A 27,465-nucleotide genomic window follows, 5' to 3' on the forward strand; every position below is an offset into this window, starting at 1 on the left:
GTGCTCCAGTTTTCGTCCACACTCCAAAGACATATATGAGAGGTTACATGGTTTCTGACAAAATTAACCCTATGAATAGATTGTAAGCTCAAAGGGGAAAGGACTGATGTAAATGACTAAATATTCTCTGTAAAGATCTACAAACCAACTGCACTTTAGAAAAAAAAAGTATTTTCCCTCTAAAATGTCCCTTTAAAGGAAAGTGCACCTTAATACATGTACATTATATTATGTGATAAAAAATCTAGGTTCAAGTTCACGTGCCAAGACTAATAATTTGCTTTCTACCAAGAAACATTGCAGATTAATTTGCATGGAGCCTTGGGTTATTGCATACTTGCCAACTTCTCGCAGTCGGCATCCGGGAGCTGCCGAGGGGTGGTGGGTGTGTGGGGGCGGGGCTAAAACCCTGCATCATTATGGCCCGCCCCATGATGTAATGATGCAAACGTAGCAAACTGCCGCGATTCCCTGAGAATCATGCATTTTGGATCTAATTCTGCCTACTTCCTAGTGAAATAGGCAGATGAGGTAGGCTGCCATACTCTCCCGGGAGTCCAGGAGACCCACCCGGATTCTGGGAGTCTCACGGACAATCCGGGAGAGTTGGCAAGTATGGGCTATTGATGGACTAATACAGGATCGACAAAACCCGCCAAGACCCGCCATTCAATAGATATCACAGCTTGAAAGCAGCCCCCGTCTACTGCTCAGAGGCCACCATAATTCTCTCATTAAACTACAGAATTCTGCAGCTATGAAAAAAAATCTCTCTATGTACCAAAATCAACCTACACTTGGTAACATGCTCTAGTGAAATACATCTATAAATGTCAGTATTATCATTTTTAGAATATAAAGTTGTTTATGTAAGACTGTAATTTGATACCAATCACAAATTTGCAAATTAATCATAAACATAATTGGCAAAGCAAAATCTAAGATGGAGGATATCTATATGTAGCTTCTATGTTTAACTCGCTAAGAAACCATGTTGTGTGTATCAATATGTTGGGATACATTTACTTATTGTTGCATGCTTCTTTTATTAGCATAAGTTTACTTTGAACAGAGTGGTCATAAGAAAAATGTTATCTGAAAATATGCATCATCAAAATATGTCTAAATATTATATCAATATCTGTATCATATTTACAAGGATAAACCTGGTCAAAGATGGTGTGAAATCAAGTCAGGTCAACCACTGTAGAATGTGTAGGCTCCAGAACAACTGTTATGAACAAATAAAATCAGATCCAACTAGATTGCATGTAATAATGTAAAACAGAAAATTAGGTTGAATGTTAATCTCCATCACTGTGAGAAGTCACTAATCTGCTTTTAAATTCAGTCAGACATGCTTTGCATTACAATGCGGGTGTTATGGCAGGTACCTGAACCACAGGATCAAGGCCATACACTGTAGATTTTTTTTTTTTTTACATTTTATCAAAATATTTTTTAATGTATTTGAAACTTTTTTTTTACTAGCAGCTTTATTGACGTTTCATTTTTACAATTTTCATTGGAAAAAACAACTTGCATAGTTTTACGACTCAGTATTAAAGCCACACAATGCTAAACAGGTATATAGTACTAAAACATAAAACTATAATAACATGCTAAGTTCTATGTGTTTGATACGCTTAATTACTGTATATGTATGCTGCAGTGTTTGCCAAGTTCACTTATGTGCGTATTTAATATATTACATTTCTATGTAGATGTATTCATATATATTTATTTAAACTTATATATTTACTGTATTCTTGCAATCACCCTTTAGTAAATAGACATCAACTCTTGTTTTATTTGGATGCCAAATATATACAGTAAATGGAAGTTGTTGTTTTTCAATTCATTTTCCACAGTCAGAGCTGTATTCTGACAGACAATCCCTTTCTGCAGAGCAGGTTTGTATTTTACACTGCTCATAATTCAGTTAGGAACATGTGTTTATTGCTAGGGTAATTTTTTCCCTGCCACATGCCGTGTAACTGCTTGCTGGCTTCTCCTTTTAGCCTCCCCCACTCTAGCTAAAGAAAGACACAGCCAATCAGGGAGCCGAGTTCCACAAATGCTCGACTCTGATTGGCCACATAAGAAAGGGCATTAGGAACAAAGAACAGTCCTATCAGGTAGAAATACTGTTCAATTCTCTCCTCTCTTATTCAGTTCTGGTTTCTCCTATTTCTGCTGCTCGCCTAGTGAGCTGTGTTATTGATCATTAAATAGAAGCTATTGTATAAACTCTCTGTACCTAGAATGTACAAACAGGAAGAAACATGAACAAATATGTGTATAAACCCCCCCTCGGCAGCAGCATAAAACATTGATGCAATTAGAAGCAAAGGTCATCTTGATTCTATTCAGATCGTGAGTACAGATGTGTGCAACGCCGTGTCAAGTGATTTATTCTGAACTGTTAACTCGTCCAGTAAAAGAACTATGAAGCTGTTTGTTTTAGATCAAACTGAGCTCTGAGGAATAAAAGGGTGAGTGTGCAGCTCCTCACACACATTCTCAGTGGAACACTCAGGGTATTTAATACAGGCTACCCTGGGGTTATGGGAAGCAAACTCCACACCACTACCATAGATCTGAATATAATACATTGTGTTATCTACAATATAGCCTGGGTGCAGCTCTTATTGTATTATATACTCAATGCACCCACACTAGCAGGATTAAGACTTTTCCTCCTCTCGTCAAACCTCATATTAAAACCTATAAAACGGTTTCATTAATACAATCCATACATAGAGCTTATCTGCAATTAACATTTCAAAGGCTATTTTAGTGCAGTGTTTTTCCAAGGATTAAATCTTCTGTTTATATGTCTTCCTTATTTCCTAAAGGGAGCTTTACTGGCACATTTAAGATGCATTAAACATTTGGCTTTGATGTATGAGATTATATATATATATATACACATATATATATATATATATATATATATATATATATATATATATATATATATACATACAGCCCATATTCTGTGCATGCATAGCACGTTGTCTGATCATTTTTCCCTGACACAGATGTACAGCTGCAGAGAGAACTGTTTTACATTCACGAGTGAGAGTTGTGTTAGGGGAGGAAGGAGAAGCAGCACCTAAAGAGGGGACGCTTGTGTTAAGAACGAGCATTTCCCTGATATTGCCTGTCACCCATTTTGTGTTCTCACTTGGCGACAAGCAGTTGAGCTCTTGATCCTCACGTGATGTAAGAGCTTGAGCCGCAACAAAATAGCTGCTTTCAGATGCATGTTGCTAGCTGCCCTTCCCCCCACACACCCTGCCTCCTCTTCCATTTCTAACAAACCACTGTAAACTTCCAATCCATCAACAATTCATTACAGCTTTTTAACTGGGAATGTCAGCTAATTAAAAATGCTAAGCATGCGCTGAGATCATTTCACTGGCACAGGAAAAGAAAAACATCCAAGAAAAATTAAATGTAGCGTTGACTGACATCAGAATAACAATCCACAGTTACTTTTTTTTTTTCCCCAGCTAGCAGTAATGTAATATATTTGTCAGTATGGCAACTGTAGTTTTCATGAGCATAAAACAGTTAAAAGCCACAATGACTTGCTGAAGCAGCACAAACAAATTACAGTGTGCAGAGAATAAGGTTAACATCCCTCTGAAGATTGAACATCACACTTAAAAATATTTTGATAATAGGTTTATCAGATCACAGATCCATCACTGTTCCAACCAGCACCCCCTCCTCCCTTTTTCTTCATGTGTTTTTCAAGAAAGCAGATCTGTCAGGAAAACTAGTGGTTGGGGGGAGGGTGTGGGAAATGCCACTTCCTGAGTAAGCAGAGAGCTGAATCCAGACCACAGTTTCAGTCCCTCTTTTTTTCTCTCTCTCTCCCTCTCTCTCTTTCTTCACCCCCCTCTCTCTCTCTCTCCCTTTCACTAATTTATCTCGATGTTAGCACATTCTGTCTTGTTACAACCGGACGCCTGTAGGTTTGTTCATAGGGATCATTACTTAACTGATCAGGATGGCTGTGAAATCTATGTTTAAAGGAAAGACGTGATTGAAGTAGTGGCACTGAAATAAAACCTACAATTTGACACCCTCCCCCCCCCCCCCATCCATTTTTTGGCATTTTTTTTTTCCATGGATGAAATTGTGAAACAATCCCTCCGTGTGATTTTGTCTTCAGTGTGAATCCCAGATGTAAAACTGGAAAGAGGGAAGACTATCGAGAAAGGAAAAAAAAAAAAGTGGAAAGATTTTTATGTTTTTGCCAACAAGGAATATTGTAAATTCCATGACTACCTTTTGGTCGGGATACTTGACTTGCTTTCACCTTGATTGTTCCTGGCATTTAAGTAAAATGAGGAATCGAGCTGGTAAAGATTACATGGTTTGTCGGATTCTATCTTGGTGGCCTTATTAACTTAAAAAAAAATGACAAAACGGGAGTAAAAAGGTAAGTCATTTGTCTCTATTTGTTACAATCACTCTGGTGTTGGCATAACGTTTGTCCCTGTAAAAATCCCTTTAACTCATCTTTGTCAAACACTGCCTGATTTGCGGTCACCGAGGCCACCTTGGTGCAGATCACTTAAAGTGTATGTCTTAATCAGTTTCCTGTGCAGTCAGTAATACTATATTTAACACACTTAGCAATTCTCTACTGCCTGATCACACTGCAATTTGCTCCCCCCCCCCCTCATACCAGTTGTTATATATTCAAAAAAGACAACATAGCAATTAAGTTGATACATTAGCTGCAACCACATGATATGTTTGATACAATGTGTTTTTAATGTTTTTTTGTTTATATTGTTTTACACTGCTGCAAGTGAAAATATTGTGCTCTGTAAAACGAACATGTGTTGTCTAATGTTGTAAAATATATTAAATGTTTAAGGCTTTAATATATTTCAGTCTCACTTAAGTGGTTGTATAACCCTGCTCATCTTCCCCTCCCCCACAGGAGGAGTACTTCAGCTAAAGTCACATTTGGACTGGTATTGGAATACCTAGGACAAAAGACGTAACTTTTCCTGGGAATCAATTGGATTTGCGTTAGAATTTTTATTTTTTTTATTAGGAAAATTGGGACACCAACCCACAGAAATAAACGAATGTCCACTTATCTCCCCAAACAAGTTCATAGGAATGTAATACCACCCATTTTATCTTCAGGATGTCAGTGAGCACTTCTACTATAGGGAAAGGTGTGGATCCGAGTGCTGTTGATGCCTATGACAGTGGTGATGACTGGGAAATTGGTGTGGGAAATTTGATTATTGATTTGGATGCTGATTTGGAAAAGGACAGACAGAAATTTGAGATGAGCAACCCGACAAACAGCAACTGTGCTTCCAAGGACAGTGGACATTGCCTGGCATCCAGTGGACCAGTTAACTCTACCTCCTCTAGATTAGCTGACAGCCTCAAATTTGCTTCTGTGCAGCAGCCATCTGGCCCCCAAGGGAACAGCCACAAAGAGACTAGCAAATCAAAAGTGAAAAGGAGTAAAACTTCTAAGGATGTTAATAAGTCACTGCCTTCTGCATCTTTGTATGGGATTCCTGAGATTAGCAGTGGCCCTGGCAAAAGACAGCAGGAGACAGGACGCCTTGGGGAGGTCGCATCTTCAGTTGGCATGAGTGCAGCACTGGGCCACAACACTAATGGAGTTGGCCTTACTGCAAATACTACTTGTGGAAAAAATGTCAAAGAGGAAAGAAATGGAAGCAAAAGCCAAAGCACCAGGGGCTCCAAGAGGGATAAGGATTCTGGAAAGTCTAAAAAGGACAACAGTAATAAATTGTATGACCTTGGGCATTCCAACACGGGGGTCAATAACCAAGCAGTTGTGCATTTGTATGGATTTGGAGGTGGAAAGGCCCCTGGGAATGGCAGCCCTTTTCACTGTGGCAATAGCCTTGTAGGAGAGTTGGCGAAGAGTGCAGTGGATTCAGGGATTATGGGGAACTCTGTATTGGCTAGAAAAGAAGATGAAGAAGAAGAAAGCCACAGGCGAAGCAAAAAGTTGAAAACAGAAAAGGTAAGAAAATCTGCTCAATAGATTTTATTTTTTTTATCTGATTGATACTTCTTTTATTATCTTTGATTGTGTTTGTACACATTGCATTTATGCTATGGGGTGATTACTCTTTGTTACTTCTACTCCCTTAGATATAAAGGTATGTTAAACTTTAATCTCGTTAGCCTCCCACGTTTATTTTGCATAGTGTTCGGCGTGTTCTCTGGGTGGAGAAAAATGTTGCCATTTTTTTATTTATTTTATAATGTCTGTCTTTGCTTTTATGCCTTATTTATTTTTGGAGGCTGCTATTGTCTGGGTTTTTTTTTTTCAAACACTAACCAGACCTGACTGTTTAGCAAGCAGATTCTCACCTTTTAACTTGTCTACAAATTATCTCCTACTTATTTACATTCATTGGGTTTTATTTAACAAGCTTTTTTTTTCCTTTTTCTGTCCTCCTCTTGTATTGTTTCCTGTGTTTATCTGGTGTTAATGTAGCTACTATTCTACCCCTCCCCCATAATCCTTATTGCCTGTCACAGCCAGCTCTATTTGCACAACAGGCTAGAGTATAAACAACCAGTGAGAGATGACATGGTTACAATAATCTGCTGTGTTTGCCCATAGGGTGGGGGATGTTATTAGTGGATCCTCTTGCACTGGCAGAGAAGTAGTAGATATTATTGCACTGCGAAAAAAAAATGTCTTTACGTTATCTTTTTTTCTACGGGTGTAACTAGAGAGCTGTTTCAAGAAATGCAAGACAGCACTGTTTCAGGCACTCCTTTGATTTCAACCAGTCTGTCTTGAACTGTGTGAATGCTAAGTAGCTTGAAAGCACATGAGCAAATCAAATGTTAGGACTGGTTATAGAGAATGGCTATTCTTGCTGCTCATTGAGGCAGGTTATTTACTAGCAGTTATCCAGAGGGCGTAAGGTTTCTCTGGGGAACCAGTGCTTTTGTTGATTGATAATTAAGGGTCAAATGCATTCTACAGGCTGAACCCTTGTGTGTGTTTGTGTGTGTGATGTGTCCCCCCCCCCTATTCTTTCTCCTTCATGAATGAAGTACTGTGGCAATCATGCATTCTGTATCCATTGTTAAAATCAATTGTTTTAACCCCTTTGACACAAAAGCCAACTAATAAGCTACACTTTAATCAGAATTATTTAATTATGTGGTGGCCTGTATGATATTGGCAGATGCAATGCATTGATGTAAGTAAGAAAAACCCAGCATGCGATTTAAAGAGCTATTTATGTTCTCTCTTGTTTTTAGACATCATTTTTATTTCTGTTAAAATTTTACCTTTTGCTTTTGGTGTTTGAAATCTGACTCACTAGGGTTATGTCATGTACCCTCTTGATGTATTAACAAATAGCACATTAAGTGTGTCACAGTCAGTGCTCCTGGGGAGATTCAGAAAGATAATTACATTTTACAGCGACAATCTATGTACTGAATAAATTTGTAGCCTTTTGTTTATACTTTAGCTCTTTTACCATAGGTATTTTGTCTGTCAATAATCTTTAATGTGCAGTTTCTTAATCAGCCTTAACAGTCCAGATAAATTGCCCTAATCCAGTGATTATAATAGCACTGGTTAAGAAGTCAGGTCTTTTCGATTGGATTTAGTGGCTTCCTGGAATGTGGGAGGTACTGCCCTTTTCTATCCCCTTTAGCCTTTTAATCTTCTAGCCAAATGTTCACAATCAACAATTTTGTTTAGCTGGCAATCTGTACATTTCAGTATCTCAAAAGCTGCTGTCATGGCAACAAAGATTAGCCTGCTGTGGTTTCCCTGCTTCTCTTAATGATTCCTTTCACAATGCTCCTTCAGAGATAAAATGTGTGTGAGAATCATATTTTTATCCATTGTTGTGTTTTTATGGCTGCAGCTATTAACTCCACAGTAAATTCAATTACCAGGCAATCTCTGTAATGTTATTTGGCAATGAAAGGGTAAAATCGTGTTTTACAAGAAAACATTTTGTAGACCCCCTCCCCTCCCCTCCTTTGCCCGCCTTAAGCAAATATTTCCTTTTAAACTAGTGATGTTTGTGTGATCTCTTTTCTTGTCCATCTGAATTTCCATAATAATTTACCAACTAAGTATAATAGAAAAGCCTATCTGGACTAGTGGGGACATTTTATTTATTGTTTTTTGTTTTTTTAAATGTCCTCATAATTCAATTTATGGATAATTTTTTTTTTATTTTTTTTATATATAAACATTTTTTGTTTTTTCCTAAATATGCTCCATTGAATGGAAATTGTGAGCAGACGTCATTTAAACCTTTACATAATAAAACTGTAATGCTTGCAGTCATTAAGATCACATAAATAATATAAATTCTCAAATACTTTTGTGACAGTCTCACTAAAGAAGTCAAAATGAAAATTTAAACCTCACTTTATATAAAAAAAAAAATGCTGGATCTTGGGGAGAATATTTTTTTTCAAGTGCAGGTCAATGTTTCCTGCTTAAATTATATTAACATGGGCAGATAAAATAGACAAACTGACACTGTTTTTTTCACATACCTGTCTAGATTTAACTTGCTATTTGTAGACTGTACTCACTGTGTGTTAATAGCTTTTATGTAAATTTGAAATATATAGCACAAGGCACTAAATCATTGTTAATGGTTTATAAGAAAATAAAACAATTAAGAAAACCTAGACTTCCTCTGGATTAGAATTTGGCACAACTGGTGCAAGTGCCTGCTTGCTGTTTCGGAAGGTGTACATAGAAAAACTAAATTGTGCGTGCATTAAGAGTCCTCTACTAAAAGTAGGTCATTTCATTTCTAAAAATGAAGCAATGATGACCGTTTAGAATTTAATTGTACCCTTAAAGAAACATTTATCCTTACTTCAAAGCAACTAAAACACTACGGCTTACAAAGTGTTTGATAAAACCTACTTTTTATGTCAAAGGAAGTAACAATGAGGGTTACGTTTAGTTCTGTTATTCTGTTTATTTGATTGACCAAAGCAATGTTTGTCAAGGGTTAGGTTACAAAGTTCAGTAGGTAATATTATATCTTTAGCAGTCATAAAGAATTTACTTTTCTTCCAGTACTTTATTACCCAATATAAACAAGGTGCAGGGTTACCTTATAAAACGTTTTGATTAAATTTTAGTTGCAAGCTTTCGAAAACAGTTAGGACTTTTCGTCAGACGTAATATAATGTTGCTTTGGCCCACTAATCATTTTACGTTTCTAGAGTGTCCAACTACAGCTTAATTAATGAGTTGGTGGTATTTATTGTTGCCTGTCTTTTAAATTCCTTGCACATAAGGTGTAGTTTATTCAGACTAAAGCAATGGGTCAAAAAGGTCAGTCTCTATAATTGAAATACAAAGTCTATTGAGGCTTCACAGCTGCTAGTTCTTAAATCTACATAAGGGATTTAGCAGTTAAAGGCACTGCTAAATTTGGGTGTCTAACAATAAGCCCAGCTCAAACTCTTAGTTGGTTGTTTCATTCTAAGTGTATTTAATTATTTGGTGGCTGAGTTTGGTAGATGACTAGATGATCAAAGTTATTATAGTCAAAATAATTTCTTGTTTTCACCATTGACTAACCGCATCTATAAATTTAAATAACCATTGATCCTGTGTCCTTCGCTTTATCTTGACACTTAGTTTCCAGGCACTGCTAATGCATTTTAGAATTAGTAAATGAGTAAATAATAAGTTACTCTAATCAGTGTGGGACTTGATTATACATTAAAAAAAAAAAAAGTTGTGTAGGTCATTCGCCATTGAGGGATTGTATTTGGCTTATTTTGGATCATCCCTTTCACACCACAGATATTTGGTGACCTAAACATTGCGCTAAGTCTGGGTACACACTACAGAATTTGCCAACTAATCGCTACAACGATTTTTACTAATGACTGAAGAAAAATAAAAAGTGCCGATTCATGCGTACACACTATAGATGTTTTAAAAGATTAGCCTTAGATCTGTGCTCTTCAACTGTCGGCTGAAAAAATCATGACTCTGTAAACTCTATGGAGATCGTGAGTGCGTACACACTGCAGGATCGGAAGGTGATTGGATTGAGATTTTTAAACCGTACGACCAATTGGTAACCGTACGACCAATCGAATAAAACGGTGATTGGTACTTTGGAACAACTCTCGCTCATCGTGTAAGTATACACACTAATGCGACATCGGGCCAAACGGTTATCGGGTGTTTGGCCTGATAATTAGCTGAAAAACCTGTAGTGTGTACCCAGCCTAAGTCTCAAACATCATGGTCTCAACACTGAGTGGGATGGGTAAATAGACGTACTTTCGATTTTCTGTAATACAGTTATAAATTAAGCTAAGTACACACTACACGGTTTTCGTCCAATAATCGGCTCAATCAGCCAACATACGACCGCTCGTTCAAAAGTCGGGTCAGTGTGTGTAGTGACACGATGGTCGAAAGTCTGCCCAAATGGACGATGGTCGCCTCATTTGGTTGGTCGTACCGTTTAATATTTTCGTTCCAATCTCGTTTCCGTTGTGTAGTGTGTATAAACTTCTGACCGATGTGTACGAAATTGCATTCATTGCTCACGACAACATGGCTGTAAAAAGTCGCTAAAGGGAAATCCGCTCTTCCCTTTATCTTCTAAAACAAGGCTAGTGTGTATGCAGTCCATGGACCGAGCGATTGGACCATCGATTGCATGTAAAAATCGATCAGCATAAAAAGTTGGTGGAAAATTCTGTAGTGTACCCAGCTTTACATGAAGATAAAGTTTACTTGTTCCACTGCTTCTCTTCCCTGAAGTAGAAAGTGTTGGCATATACTTAATGGTTCACAGAATAATCAGTTACATTTGTGTGTAAATGTCTTGACCATATCCACAGGGTAACTGCATTCAGTGATGGTTAATGTTATTCTACTACATAGGTTCCATCTGCTTTTTATTTCCACTGCTGTGTTTAAACCACACAAGGCTTTGATTTTGTCCTAGGTTATTTTGTGATCCTGCATATAGTTCTACTATTACAATTGGAGACCACATCAGTGAGGGAATTTCCCATTTCGTTTATTTCTGAATAGCATAATCTGTTTGTGATACCTTTTTTATTTATTTATTTTTTTAAATGACAAATATGTGGTAAATGTCCTGTCAACTTTTCAATGGGAAAATGAATGTTTTAGGTTTGTGGTCTGGTAAGTGGCAAATCGCTTAATAAAAATGTTAAAGTCTCTCCACACTTTTTTTTTTTTTCCCCTGTTGAGGTTTTTTTTTCTGCAGACTTAAATTTTAGTCATTCATCCATTACAACTGTGACCTGCCAGCATACAAGCCCTGAAAAGGAAAACATCATCTGGCCTTTGTTTGAGGTCTTTTATTGAGGCTAATGACTGGTCTTGTGCCACCCTGAGATAAATGACATTATCTTTGAGTGGTCTGACAGGCAACAGACATGTTAATGGTGAAGCTGCAGGGAGGGTTTGTCATAGCTATAACAAAAGAGGAAAACAGATCTTTTGACATAGCTATAATAGGGAATCCGTTTTTTTTTTTTAACAAATGTAGAACAGTATGTCTAAGGGTAATGCAAGGTATTAATGGGTTTATACAAAAACTGTATATTCGCTTGTAAACACAGGCACACACAACAATTATCTTTCTAGTAGGTCAATTTCATCACATTTGCAGTGTCTATGACATTTTAATATTGACTTGTTTACAGTTAATATTGTTTTGTGCAGATTTTTAGTTTTTCAGGAAATTCTTGTGAATTTTAAACAGTTGTCATTACTTCTTCTTTTATTTCATTTTTAATACTTTCACGGTTTGCAATATATTCTAATGCTCCAATTTATTGTATGGAGATGGCTTTCTTTGTTTCAGGCAATTATTTAATGAAAACCTTCTTTGGTGACTCTTCACATTAGTGGCCACTGTCTGGTTAGCCATTTTGAATAGGGCGTTTTTAATATCTGCCAATGATGCGTGACCATACTTTGTTCTCTTTAGTGTCTGGCACAACTAAATATTGTTCCAGTGTTTGTCAAACGCTGGCACTGGGTTTCGTTTTCAGGCTGATGTTAAACCATCTGTGAATATGTACCCCGAGGTGGCTACACAGTGATGTCGGGCGTATGCACACATACATCAGCTGATTGTTTTCAGGCCTTTAAAAAACAAAATGTGATCAGATTTTTAATTTTTGACCTGTGATGGAAATACACAGAAGTCACAGATTTGACCCAATCTGGGGGTAAATGTGTTATGCTCCGTTTTTTTCAAGTCGCCGGAAATCGGCGACTTTGCAGCTAAAATTTAAAGCGGCGATGGCTTGTAAAGGCAACAAGCCATCGGCGCTTTACATTTTAGCTGCAAAGTCGCCGACTTGAAAAAAAACGGAGCATAACACATTTACACCCTGGTGTAAAAAGGCAAAATTAGTCCACACAATTGATGAGTGTTGCCAGGGTTAGATTGTAGCTTACCAAGTGACGTATGCTGATATCACTGTTACAGTGACGATCGTTCATGGCAGTTACTCTAAGTATTGCTGCAAACTCTATCTTGTGTTTGACTGTTCAGTAAAGTGTCTGTGGTTTTGTCATTCTGGGAATACAGAGCACATTCCACTCTCTGTTAGTTGATCTGTCTTGCTATGCAGAAACTTTTACCTCCAGCAGTGTTATGTACATTCCTGTGTTGTGAATGATTTAGAGGATAAAAATGCTGATTGCACCTTTAGTCCTCATTTAGCAGTTAAAGTAATTGGAATGTTATGTTTTGCATTTGAATACAGGGACATAACTCTACCCAGGTATAAACACCCTGTTACACTGTGGAGCCAGTAGCACAGGGTAATGATAGTATCTCTATTGTTTGCAGAGACTGCATTCAACATAAAAGCAGATGATGTTGTTGAACGTCTTCTTTATTACACAACTGTATGATTTGATTGAAACCATACACACAAATGTATGCAGTGTAATTCCATAAATCCCAACAATTTAAATAATGGACCAAATCTGCCCAAGCTATTCTCTGATCTGTCCCAACCGAGCCTGTATTCCTCATAGGCCTTAGGTCAGCTCTATGATCAGAGTTCCTATGGACGTGGCAGAAAATATTTTCTCAAAAGGGAGAGTTTCTGTAGAAAGCCATTGGAAGGAACAAACTACACAATGGATGTGTGCTAAAAAACATTTACAAGTGTATGTGCACATATGTATTTCAAATACGTTAAGCCCTGTTCCTTTTTACGGGTTGATTACATCCTGATAGCTTATTACAACCTTTTGGGTACATTCACACATCACAGGTTGATGTGTTCTAATGCTCAATTGGTGATCTGTTCCCGAGATATGTGAACAACCAAAGCTCTAGATGTGCCATAAATTGTAGGATCAAATAGGAATGATTCCAGGCTTTTAAAGCCTGGTAATTAGGCCAGCCTATGCAGGGCCATCTTTTCCATTGGGCACGATGGGCAGATGCCCGTGGGCCCCACGGGCAATGGTGCCCCATAGGCAGGGCTCTTAATTAGAATAAATAATCCTGCAAAAGAAAAAACCTGCAAAAAAAACCTTCAAGGGTCACTGTATCTGTATCTCTCTCTCTCTCTCTCTCTCTCTCTATCTATATATATATATATATATATATATATATATATATATATATATATATATATATATATATATATATATATATATATATATATATATATATATATATATATAGAAGCCCCAGTGCACTGCTTTGCCCGGGGGCCCATAATGTTGTTAAGATGGCACTGAACCTACGGTTAGAAAATATTTTACTAAACTATTTCATTATTAATCTATGGGAGGTATTCAATTGTCCGCGGGATGGAGCGCGGAAAAACTAATACCGTTAATACGGTAATCTCTCGCTGGATTTCAGCTCGCGGCTCCCTGAGCTGCGAGCTGAAATTCAGCGAGTAAATTACCGTATTAACGGTTTTTCCACGCAGGATTACCGTAATAACGGTAATCTTGCGCGGTCCGCGGGTTTGAAAATCCCGCAGACAATTGAATATGCATATTCAATTAGCTTTCCGGTCCGCGGGATCGCGCCGGAACGGCCCTCGAAGTCAATCCACGGTACCGCAATAAAGTATAGGGTTGCGTACGAAAATCCACGTTATTGTGGTACCGTATTACCGGCAATACTGCACAGGTTTTGCGGTAACGCGCGTTACCGCGAACCGAAAAGCTAATTGAATATGCCCCTATATGTCTATAATGTGTTTTAATTTCAAGACACATGTAAATTAACTTTAATTTTTATAAAATTAACAGTGAATAATAAACTGTACAAAATAGGATGAAGCTGAACTTTGTATTGAATGTACTGAAAAAAAATCTTTTAGTGAATATCATAGTGTGTGTGTGTGATTTCAGAACACTTTAACCTTTCATAATGATCTCCAGGTCTCTCTGAAAAATGTCCTTTCAACCATCAAATAGCTTCCCATCAAAGAAAATCATTTCAAAAACCTTTGAAACCACTTTCTCTTCAAGACTAAACTTACAGATGTAATATTGATACGCACAGAGAGGCATAGGCGCACATTACAATATTTGGTTTGGTCACTGAAAGCTGAGTTTCTGGAAATATGACATTTTCCAGTTTAATAGCTTGGCAATTGAAGTGTATTATGATAAGGTGTTAGCAGCATTTAGGTACAATGACCTCTTGCTCCCTATGATGACATTTATAGAGCATGTTGTAAACCTGTAAAAGGGGTTAACTAAGTGCTGGGTTCTATTTAGCAACTTGTAGTTTCATTTTTCAAAACAAGCACCTGGGCCAAATTAATTATTTTTGGATTTCCTTTTACCTCTTTGGCTGGGTAATTTTGGATGGCTCAGGTTAAAAAGCAATAATGATGTTTAAATTGGAAGGGTTTGGTCTTTCATTTCTCATTCTTCATACAGAACTGTTTGTGTGTGGTTCACCGCACTACATGGATAATGCTATCAAATCTGGTCTTTATTATAGGCTTATAACTGCAGTGTAGAAGCACTTTTCTTGTTGTGTGTTCTGCCTGGGATTCATTTACGTGCCAGCTCTATCTCTGATGTAAATAAAATGAGTACTTTAAAACAGTTGCAGCTTTTTAAAGGATTACAAGTAGAAGTCATGAAGGATATTTTAAGTGTTATTTAACATTGCAATGCAAGGCTGTGTTATGCAGTCCTCTGCTTAGTTGAGCATCTGTAATACAGGGTTAAAAGTAAAACCTAACTGCACAGTAGTTGTTTATGCATCCCATACAAGAAAACAGCTCATAATTGTACCTATGCTTTCATGCCTTGTACTTACTGCTAATATGGCCTCCGCAACATATATAAATGTGCTATTGATGTGGATTGCACTCTGGTTGTTGGAAAGACACACACACACACACACACACACACTTGCAGTCAGCTAGGTGAAATATGTTATGTGATCTCTCAGCTAATCAAGAGGCTCAAACACATCCTATGGTTTAGCAAGAGATAAAGAATTCTGAAGACGCTATGCATTAATATTTTGTACCTGCCCAGAACATTGATACTTTGGGGGGAATTCGATTGGCTGCGTTACTGCAGAAAGTAACACGGCCTGCGCTCTATTACTGTTAATACGGTGATTGTAACCCGGATTTCTGCTTGTGGCTCCCTGAACTGTGAAGCAAAAATCAGCATTGAAAATTACTATACTATTACAGTAGTGACAGTAATAGTGTGCAGGTCGCATTACTGTTGGCAGTAATAACGCCAACTGAATCCCCCCAGGGCCATCTTTTCCATTGGGTACGATGGGCAGGTGCCCGGGGGCCCCAGAGGCAGGGCTCTTAATTAGAATAAATAATCCTGCAAAAGAATAAACCTGCAAAAAAAAACCTTCAAAAGGTCACTGAGCAAGTACAGCTATCTATCTCTATCTCTATATATGTATCTCTATACATCTCTATATCTATATATATAATATATATATATATATATATATATATATATATATATATATATATATATGTGTGTGTGTGGGGGCCCCAGTGCACTGCTTTGCCCGGGGGCCCATAATGTTGTTAAGATGGCCCTGAATCCCCCCCTTGTGTATATGTAGAAATCTGGAATGAACTCTGGCTATAACAAACAATATGTGTTTCTGCTAGCTTCCTGCATTCATACTTTTTTTAATATATATTTTGTGCAGTTGACAATTCTGCCTACTTCTCAGCACTACGTGCATTTTACATGTATTTCATATGGGGTGGCTCAGTGGTTAGCACTTCTGCCTTACATCACTGGGGTCATGAGTTTGATTCCCGACCATGGCCTTATCTGTGTGGAGTTTGTATGTTCTCCCTGTGTTTGCGTGGGTATCCTCCGGGTGCTCCGGTTTCCTCCCACACAAAAACATACTAGTAGGTTAATAGTCTGTCTGTCTATCTGTGTCTGTCTCTGTGTGTGTATGTTAGGGAATTTAGACTGTAAGCTCCAGTGGACCAGGGACTGATGTGAGTGAGTTCTCTGTACAGCGCTGTGGAATTAGTGGCGCTATATAAATAGCTGATGATGATGAAGTATCATAGTACATTTTTTTTTTTTTTTTTTTGCTCAATGTTTTCCATGGTTTTGTTTTTTTTCTCTCTTACTCACACATTGCAGAGATGTTGCTATATACCCATTACTCAATATTGTGTTGCTTGTGTTTTTTTGTTTCCCTAGTTTGTTTAAACATTGCACAGTATTGTATTACAATTTATTTTGCTTAACATGCAGGCCAGAGTCTTCTCTTGAGCCTTGTCCCCTCCTTTTTTTATGAGCTAAAAGTCATTGTTTCCTAGTCATATGCTGTTATTGCTTAGATGTGACTGACAGAACTGCATGCATTACAGTAAAGCATATTCATTTTCATCTAGTACCCGTTTATTGCCTTGAGCACTGTAAATCTGTCAGCTCTTCACAATACTTTCACCTCTTTCTTCATTTGCTCCAGTTCCTAGTTTGACAACATTCCCCTGAGGCAGAATCCTAATCTGCTTCCAATTAGTTGTAAAATGTGACTGAAATTTCCACATTCTAACTGCTGTTTTTGTTACTTGCAGGCACTTAACTAGAAAAAAATATAAGTTTAAAAAAAAGAAAAAAATAATAATTTTATTTCTTTATTATGCTTTCTTTTATTGTTGTGGAATCAGTCATGTTTATTTTCCCTGAAAGTAACCAGCTGCTTTTTAAATGACTAACCTGGTTTCCATTTCTGACGTTGACAAGAAGTAAAATGCTTTTGTTCTGACCTACCCCTAACATTATTAAACTGTATAATTAATTAATAATTCAAGTATAAAAGAATTGTGCCGCATGTTTGAATCTAAAGTATTTTTACCTCATGGGAGTATGGTCATTTTGATGTTATTGATTTAATTAATTGCATGCATCACATCTCCGAACATTTAAGGAGGTAATCTGGTAACTGTTGTTGGGTGTTGCCTTAATTTGTTCTTTTTAAGTAGAACATAAAATATATTTTAATGCATTTTAAAGGGACTCCAAACTTTTTTCTTAAATCATTGGAGATAAGTGCCCAGATACCACAATTTGGGTGGAATTCAATTGTCCCCGTTACTGACGTGGCCTGCACACTATCACCATTATTACGGTAATAGTGCGCTTAAATACCGTTACTACAGTAGTTTCAATGCCGGCTTTTTGGGAGCTGCGAGCAGAAAGCCGTGTTAAATTTACCGTAATAATGGTAATAGGTTTAACGCTGTGCTACTTTGGGGGGAATTGAATTCCCCCTTAGTGTTAAGAGTTAACAGCCTTTCCTGTGAATTGATCAAAAGAGCAAATATGTACTTTCTTTTTCAAAGGAATAGAATTTTTGTTAAATTTATATTTTGGTTCAGAAAATAAGATCTAGTTATCATTCATCAATTAATACCTATCGCTACTCATTCCAAAAAGGATTATTTAAATTTGTACATGGGCATTCCTAATGCTGCACTATCACCTAAGACAATATTTTACTACAACTTTCCCTAACAGCAGTCTTGCAAAATACACTGAAAGGACCATCCCCCTCTATTTTTATCATGAAGATCAAGAGATGTCTGCTTGTGATTGGTCTCTCTTCCTCCCTCCCAACAATCCCCTCTGACTCCATTTAAAGATAGTGAGCTGTATAGAACCAGCAAAGGTCTAGGGAGTGGGGGAAAATGATAGAATCTGGTTTTACACTAATATAATCTGTAGATGTTATATTTAAAGCTATACTCCCCAGGAGCTAAGAGGTCTGATTTTAAGGAAATTTCTCCTGATGATGTCAAAGTATACTAGTGGCAACATGTTAAGTAAGATATGATCATTTAGATAAAATGTACCAAATTTGGCCACACACATTACAGCCAACTTAGACAGCTCAGTCATTTGATAGAAAATCCTAATGGATTTATCTCTTAGGCACCACACATTACAGATCAGGCTAGGACAATGTTGTTTGTAGAAAAAAGGATTTTTTTTTTGTGCTTAGATGAATGAATTACACTCATGTTTGGATTTTTATCTTTTAGTAGCACCCCAGGTCATAAAATGTCCAGTGACGACCAGTTAGAGAGCTCCTGTTCTTTAATAAGTCCAAGGAAAATGGAGGTTCTGCTGGTAAATGTAAGAGGGAGTGGTTATGGTACTAACTCTGGAAACTAGTTAAATTTCAAATTGGAATGTTCGCCAACTATTGGATTAATTTGTTGAGTAGATTTGTCTTCAAGAATCCTTCAAACTGAATTGATGCTCTAGTTTGTTGTAATACAATTGTATTTTGATAATGTTTGCTATAATTTTAATGTAATCTATTTTAAAACATGGGCGTTGAGATGGCTTTCATTACTCTTTTTAAAAAAAGGTGCAATACCTAATGATGTATGTGTTTTAATGTGCTTCTCTCCCTGTCCAGTAATGGAGAATTGGAAATCTTTTCCATTTGTAAAATTGGAGGATGCAACCAGGAGGACCAATCACAGGTCACAATCTCTTGTGAGAAGAATGGAGGAGTCCTTGGAAAAAAAAATGGCTGCAAGTAGCAGCCCCCCAGGGCTTTAACTATGGGAGGAGTACAGTAGTAAACAATTTTCAGTAGGTGGTAGTGATACAACTACAATTCCTAAATCACACTGTGAATGACCAGCCCCATGCTGGCTTGTTGGACAAGAGCAGTTTAAGTGCAAATATGTCCTAAGTTGTGTATTTTTAACTGGAATGAAGTGGTTGCTACTGAACATTTGCAGGTGTAAATTATGTAGTGAAGCGTAACAGTTTAAGAATTACCTGACTGATGACAATAGAAATAGTACACATACATAAGCTTGTGATAAATTGGCTTGTAATGAGTTATTAGACCAATGGATTACAAAATAATTCAACATGCTGGCTTGACTGACTGAACATTTTACAGCCGCTGAAAAATTAAGTAAGCTTTTTATTTTTAACATATACATTTCATCATCATCATCATCTATTTATATAGCGCCACTAATTCCGCAGCGCGGTACGGAGAACTCATTCACATCAGTTCCTGCCCCATTGGAGCTTACAGTCTAAATTCCCTAATATAGACACACACTCACACAATACATTTGGATTATTGCATCACAAAAGACTTTTCATTAGTTTGTAACCATTATTTCTTAACCGTGTTACAAATATATGTACAGTATTTAAATACTGTATATTTTCTAAAGTATGTCTGTGGAAAGGTCACATTTGGTTAGGGTTGCATAATTTTAGGGGCAATGCATTGATGGACCAACTCGCTTATCTGGGATACCTTGCAGTCTGTGAGGTAGCCATAATTCATTAAAGCCTAAAATGAAAAGCAGGGGAGGGGCGTTGCCATTCAGTCTGTGGCCAGTGTTTTTAGGCTTTTTATAGGTGTTTTTGGGGTGAGTGATTGAAGTTGTGTTGTGACCATTAGTCTTCCTGTATGTAGGTGCTAGGTCCACTTTACATTATTGGGCAACACTATGCTAATAGCAGAAAATGAAACGGTGATGGAGATAAAGTATATTGTCAACGTGTTTAATGAAACTTCAAAGTTAGGACGATCCTTCATATTCTTCTCCACACTATTTCTTATCAGCATTTTTCCACAGTCACCTACTAAATTTTTTAGGGGTATTTATAATAGCTTTTATGTAGTGTCAGCATATTCCAGCACTTTGCAATAAAGGAGACAGGTTGACTATAGCCTGAATTATAACATGCCATGAAACAGAAGGAGCACAGGTAACAAGAGTTACTTGTGATCCCATCCAGCAGCTGTTTATGCAGATTGTCTGGGATTATAACCCTACAGTATGTTTACTCTAGTTAGCTCCAAGTTACCCAGCCACAGATGGGTTCATGTCCTGCTAAGTAAATAAAATGGAGTGATAACAAAGGTTATCAGTGTTTAGTGTGCAAGTGTTAGGTTCTTTTAAGATGCACTTGCCTAAGGATGTACTGTAAAATCAAGCTGAGTGGTAAATGTTGCCAATAATGCTTTACAGGCACCTGGAGAGCAAATAACTATAAAAAATTGGATTAACTGCTGTCTTTACAAATGTTTTTTTGTGTGTGTTGTCCTTATGGGAGCAGGAGGAAGTGTGAAAATGACATATCCATGTTTTTCCAACACTTCTATCTACTCATTTTCACTCCTAAACATGGCCAAGACACCTGGGGCTAGATTTACTAAACTGTGGGTTTGAAAAAATGGAGATGTTGCCTATAGCAACCAATCGGATTCTACCTGTCATTTATTTAGCGCATTCTACAAAATGATGGCTAGAATCTGATTGGTTGCCATAGGCAACATCTCCACTTTTTCAAACCTGCAGCTTAGTTAATATACCCCCTGAAATCCATGTGGATCTAGAGTAAGAGATAGTCTTGTAACTGAAAGAATATGTTATTTGTACACACGTTTAATTACAACTAGTCAGCTTTTTCACCCTCATAGTTTCTCCTTTATCACAGTGACAGACAGGATATTTGTAAAATCTCTTTCAATATGGTCAAACAGGTGCACTCATATAATACCAGTAATCACTTTTGTTTGTTTTCTCTGTCTCTCTCTTTTTGCATATTAAAATGTATTTGCCATTCAAAATGATGCTGCTTCCTCTCTGTCATGCCCCCACCACACTTCTAAGGTATCATAGCTCTCTGGTTTTGAATAATAACAAAAGGATGTTTTACAGATTAAGTAGATGGTTTTGCTATATGCAATAATTGACAGAGCGACTCCAAACACTTTGACAAGTACAAGTACATTTTTTTGTACATTATTAATTCTGCAGGCAAAAGCCACAGTGCTTCTGAGAAGCATTAAATGCCTTTGTTGACGGCTTACAGTTTTATAAACTCTAAATGAGCTTATTGCCTTTTAACCATCATGAATATGAGTCTTCAGATTGGAGAGCTGCCAACCACCTACAACAAGAAAGGGGAGAAAAAAAAGAAATGAATAGTTTAATTGTAGAGCAAATCATTTGTTTACAGACTAAAACCTAGTTGGTAGCCAACTGCTTTGGACAAAGACGTTAAGAATAAGATGCTGTGGTGCAGGAAATGAATGTCGGACTATAGATTGTGTCACTGTTGTGGTATTGCTCCCTCTTTGCACGAGGGAGGCGGGGTAATAAATTGTGAGCACACTACTTCTAAGTCTTCTGTGTCTCTTAAAATAACAAAGTGGTTGGGGGCAGGGAAATGTGTTGGTTTGTTTATGCTGTCTGACTGGAACCAGATAAGCCTGGCTACTCCCAGCAATTGCACTTCAGTTATTGGCAGGGTGGCCGGCCTCTTTTGTTTAACTGTCTGAATTAAAACAAAAAAGTGAGAAAAGGGAATGCTTGTGAATTTGAACAAACACAATAGTCTTTCTAAGTAGTGCAATCTTGTCTGTTCATGGAGGCATGACCAAAGATAGCTGTGCAAAGAGGCATGTCTCCTGTTCTGCCTAGGGAGTTCTCTATTTTCTTTTACAATCTTTGTGAACTAACCTGATGAAAAAAAACAGACTGTACCTATACATCCAGTTTTGCAACATAAATTAGTGTAAAGATTATTGGTTTAAACTTTAGATTTTAAAACGTTTGTGAATGGTATTCTGTGGTCCAGTACTGCAAGTGTACAGACTATTTGCTCTAAGTTTCAGGAGTTATACACAATTCTTATTTTCTTTATTGTTGTGACAGAAACCACAGAGAGTTGGTAGCATTGCAATGCTAATGAGCGTGTCCAGTTTTCTCAAGATCAACTGTAGAGTACACAGCACTCATAATCTGTAGGAGATTTGCTCACCATTCAGCAGGGAGTGGTTGGGAATTAACCCTGTTCAATCCTCTTATGCAGGGCATTTGGAAACTCTGTATGGGTGCATTGGTAGAGTTCAGGCAGCACTGTGCAATGTATGACTAAGGTCTTATACTATGTCTCATCCAGTTTCTAAATGCAATTGTTGAAATCTGTTTGGGAAATAAAACAACATTGCGGACTATGTTGGAGCTTTCCTGGTCATTATCTTAATGCGGTATCCTCATCGACAGCAGCTATTTGTATAGAGCCACTAATTCCGCAGAGCTGTTCTCATTGTGAACTCACTCACATCAGTACCTGCCCCATTGACTCTTAGGGGCGTATTCAATTGTCGGCGGAAATGCCGATAAGCCAGCGGTCCGCGCACGATTACCGTTGTTATGGTAATTGTGCGCGAAAAAACAGTTAATACGGTAATTTACTCGCTGGATTTCAGCTCGCAGCTCCCTTAACGGTAATAATGGTAAGTTTTTCCGCGGCGCGGAAAAAAAACAATTTGAATATGCCCCTTACCGTCTAAATTACCTAACATACACACGCACAGATAGACTAAAGTCAATTTAATAGCAGCCAATTAACTAGTACGTTTTTTGGAATGTGGGAGGAAACCAACACAAACATGGGGAGAAAATAAAAACTCCACACAGATAAGGCCATGGTAGGGGATTGAACTCATGACCCCAGTGCAGTGAGACAGAAGTGCTAACCACTAGGCCACCATGCTGCCCACCATATGCATCTAAATTGAAAATATGAGCTAGTCATGTAGCTTGGCTCTTGGACCTGCATAATAAAACATTCAAACCAAACGTCTCCAATGTTTTTTTAATTTTAAATTATGTTTCTTTAATCATTATTGCTTTACAAATGATGAGTTTAGTGTAGCTAAAGTAAAATCCTGCAGTTAGCCATTGAGGTTGACACACATATTGTTGGTTTTAGAGTGATTAATGTTTATGTGAAAAGAATGCTTTGATGGAAATTTTGATTTAAAAGCTTCAGAAGATGACCATTGCTGTATATGTATTTATCTATGTATGTGAACAGTCATTTTTACCAGAAATGATAGAATGCATTTTATCATCAATGTATGGAATTCACCAATGTAGCAAGACATTCTTTTATGTTGCATGGAGGGGGGTGGGGGAGGGGGTTATGTTTTCTGCTAAGAGCACAAAACTGGTCACTTTGAAAGAAAATCATTAAAAAATAATTTACTAAACATTTAGAGCCAACTGCACAGGGGTTAGTGGGCTTTCATGTCTACCCCATTAGTTTCCGGCTGTAAAAGCCCTAAAGGGATTGTGTGGTCTGTGAAGTGACAGCTGTTCCCTTCTATATGATAACCGCACATTCTGCCTCTTGTCTGGTGCATATGTGCATATATATATATGATTATATGTGTATACATGCAATATAATTATATCCCAGTTATAGAATGGAATGGATACATCAGTCTGGTTACTCAGTTGTATGTAGAAGAGTATCCACCCATTCATATATTTTAGTTCTCCGTGGAGATGTTTGTTTTTAGCTGCCTCGTTTTTTCACATAAACATAACATACTGTTTTATTTATGTGATTTGAAAAGTTCTTACATGTTTCACAAGGCTGAAGAATGAATAACAAAAATAAGAATGTGCTAGCTTGCCATTTCTAAAGTTGAGACCTTCGACTACAACAATAACACTGTATGGCAAGTTCTATGATTATAAAAAAATAGTTTTTATTTTAATTTTTTTAAAGAAGTTTATAAGGCATTTAAAGGAAAAAAGATAATTATTCACCTAGAAAGCATGAATGGAAAATGAAATGTTTAAATTGACTTTCTAGTACAGCTCTTAAAAAGTGCAATGTAAGTATTTTCAAATGGTTGTAAATACATCCTAATATCTATCTCTAGCCATTGACTAAGTGGCTGTTGAGGTTACTAACATATCAAATAACTCCAAAGGTTTGAGCTCACCAATATGTAGAGGGTTTTTTTTGCATCCCCTAGAAAATGACTGGCCAGTCCCTTAGATCAATGAAGCAAGGAGAATTTGGTGCCCTGCCTCCACCCTGCCTTTTATTCCTCCCTGCAATATAGAGGTTATCCCCTCTAAACAGTATATACCGGCTTGCAGCCAAGGGCCTTATAACTAAATGGATATATTTAACTTAAGTGAAGCATTTTTGTTTTAATCAAAGAATAGTTTTAGTTTTTATATTATGTATTTTATCTTATTTTTTTGTAATAAGATTAGTAAATTGTTTATTGAATATGTTTTGTTTCCATTTACTATTTTTGCATCTTAATTTTTGGATAATGCTAGAAAAATAATTGAGGATTTCTATTACCAACCATGGGCAACTAAAGGTTATTCCTGGAAGTCTGCCACATTTGGACAATTGTAACTTTTTTTTTTTTTTATAGAGAAAAAATAATATGCCCATTTCTGACATTAAAGCGGGGCCACATAGGAACCGATTTAGCTGCTTTATACAATTGTTGATTGGCAAAATAAGTACCCAAAATAGTCACATGTAGATGACCAAACTGGATATGATCCTGCCTTTTCTGGCATGACTGGGGTCTGATGTAATTGGAATATAACTTATTTTGACATTTGTGTGTGCGGTCATTCCCCCCCCCTTTTTACCAACATGTCCGATAATGATCTTCTCATTTTCTAGCCACATACCAGCTATTGGCTGTAAGTGTGTGTGTGGCCAGCAATGCAGTAGACATTGGGGGAAAACAGGGCATCTTGTTGTAGCCAAAATATCTTAAGATTGGATTGTTCTGAAATAGCAAGATGTGTGCAGACTTCAACTATTTTAAAGAATTATAATTTTTTCATTTTATAACACAAAAATTCAAATAACTGGAAACTGGTTTGAATATTCAATTTGCTTAAAATTTCCAATAAAGATATTAAGTCACCTCTCATAAGCATTTGGTGGTTCATATGCGTAGTATAAACAGTTGAGAGAATTTTTTTTATTTTTTTTAATTAAAACAACAAATAACAGTATAAACAGTATTATTTTTACCTTCTATTCAAATGCTAGTTTTAGTAACTGAATATCTGCACTAGATCCAACAAGTTCTGCTCTATCTTTCTAAGCACTAAAGTACTATATTTGGTTTATTTTATGCCCGGTTACTATTGTACATATTGATTTTGTTGGTAATGAATAGAAGCGTATAGATCCTTTGTTATTGTTTTCTCATATTGTAGCAAAAGTTCCCCAATTCACAAATGATGCCCGTTTGTTCCTTAAACTTTTTTAAGGCGTAGTGGGTAGGATGCCCTGTTTGAGTGCCTGGGATACTGTAGCACATATTCAGTTCAGCCCTCCCCTTCTTAATATTCTTGATGATGCAAGCTTGTAAATCAGAGGATTGGATGCTAATCTCCCAGATCTCAAGGGCTTTTAGCTATGGTCCGTAATTGATGTGTTCACGTAGCTGTTCTCTGACTCATAATTAGACATCATTGTTATCCTGCAGTCAGTGCTGCTTATACATTCTACTTTATATAACGTGGTATCGTGCCTTCTGTATAGTTTATTGTTTTTTGTTTTGTTTTTATATATAATACATACACATACAGCTAATTAATGCACACCCTACCTCTGGCTTTTATTTTTACTTTACATACAATGAGATATATGAATGTATGTGTGTGTATGTATGTATGTGTGTGTATATATATATATATATATATATATATATATATATATATATATATATATATATTATTTTATAGTTAAGTATGTGTGTAAAGTAAAAATAAAAGCCTGATGCAGTTCATGATTACGTGATTATGGATTAGCTGCATTTTTATCATTTTCTGGATTTGTTATACATTTTCTCGTTACAGCTTGTATGATAAACTAATTAGCATATCCCCTGACAAATGTAACTTAGAAACAGTTTGTTTCACATGCCTTTTGTAATCCTAATTCCTTCATTGGCTTTAATATTTCTGCCATTTAATTACCTGATCTTTCATATTATAGATGTATCTGTGCAATAATAAAAACTTGTAATTGTTTTTCTGGTTTACTAGTGAAAATCTTAAGCATTATGCTTCTTCTGCAATGCAGCGTATTAAACACTAGTTCCATCGCTGAGCAGCTATCTAGCTGCTGTCTCATGCAGTAGCGGTTTGATGAAAGGGGGCGATGGAGAACTGACCAATGACGCTTAGAAGCTTGGTGGAGACCAGCTTGAAATGTTGTTGTCAGTTGCGTATGGCCTTGGGCATGTCACTTTCTCTTCCTCTGTCTCAGGAACCAAAATTTAGATTGCAGAAACACTATCCCTGTACAGCTTTGTCTAAAGCGCTACATAACATTGTGAGTGCTATATAATATAAATAAATTTCCTTTGCCAATCTCTAACTTTTGTTACCCAACACCTGGCATTCTCTGCTTTATTGTATTATCGCCACTGACAGACTGGAGTGATGACCTAATACTTATTTCTATCTTGTGACATTTAAGTCTGCATATCAGTTCCATTTGTTGACCGAACCTAGTAGATTTCACAACATATCATTTCATAGACTTTTGTCTTTGAGTGACTTCATTAATCTTCTACTTTATTTACTTTTCTACTTTGATTTATACTTTCTACTTTGTAAAATGTATAAATCAATTTTTATATATATATATATATATATATATATATATATATATATATATATATATATATATATATATATATTACTTGTAGTTTATAAGTATAAAGTAGTTTCAATTTATAGTGGTCCTGTAATTGTCACTCTTATTATGCAACATAAAAGCCATTGTATCGTAAATTTTGCCTTTTACCAATGTTTTTCTGCATAAGTTTACTCTATGTACAACAGGTCCTGTGTGGTGTAAGTAACCTGTCCATCTATATTCAGTGAACACCTACATGTGTATGTACTCTGTATGTTGACAATCCTTTGATAAATCACTCGGCTACTACTCAGCGTACATAAACACCTGGCAGTTGTCAAGTAAAAATAACAGTGAAAGACTATAAAGAGGTTTTTTCTTTGTGTATTTTTTATCCCCTTCTTTGCTTGGTTTGTCAC

General features: G+C 36.8%; 1 protein-coding gene across 3 annotated transcripts in view; it reads left to right on the top strand.

The window, feature by feature from the left end:
* The first annotated feature begins 2,296 nt into the window (after positions 1-2,296).
* ZNF608 (zinc finger protein 608) overlaps positions 2,297-27,465 on the top strand; it is a 75,369-nt gene continuing 50,200 nt past the window's right edge. The window contains exons 1-3 of one of the 3 annotated variants that reach the window (XM_075178988.1): positions 2,297-2,495; positions 4,187-4,456; positions 4,967-6,046. In XM_075178988.1, the coding sequence (XP_075035089.1) occupies positions 5,180-6,046 (867 nt within the window). In that variant the 5' untranslated portion in view covers positions 2,297-2,495; positions 4,187-4,456; positions 4,967-5,179. Of the gene's footprint in view, positions 2,496-3,762; positions 4,457-4,966; positions 6,047-27,465 lie in introns of those variants that run through there. The other 2 variants (XM_075179006.1, XM_075178997.1) reach the window with 2 other exon arrangements.

Source organism: Mixophyes fleayi, chromosome 1 (assembly GCF_038048845.1).
Source record: "Mixophyes fleayi isolate aMixFle1 chromosome 1, aMixFle1.hap1, whole genome shotgun sequence".
Lineage (NCBI taxonomy): Eukaryota > Metazoa > Chordata > Amphibia > Anura > Limnodynastidae > Mixophyes > Mixophyes fleayi.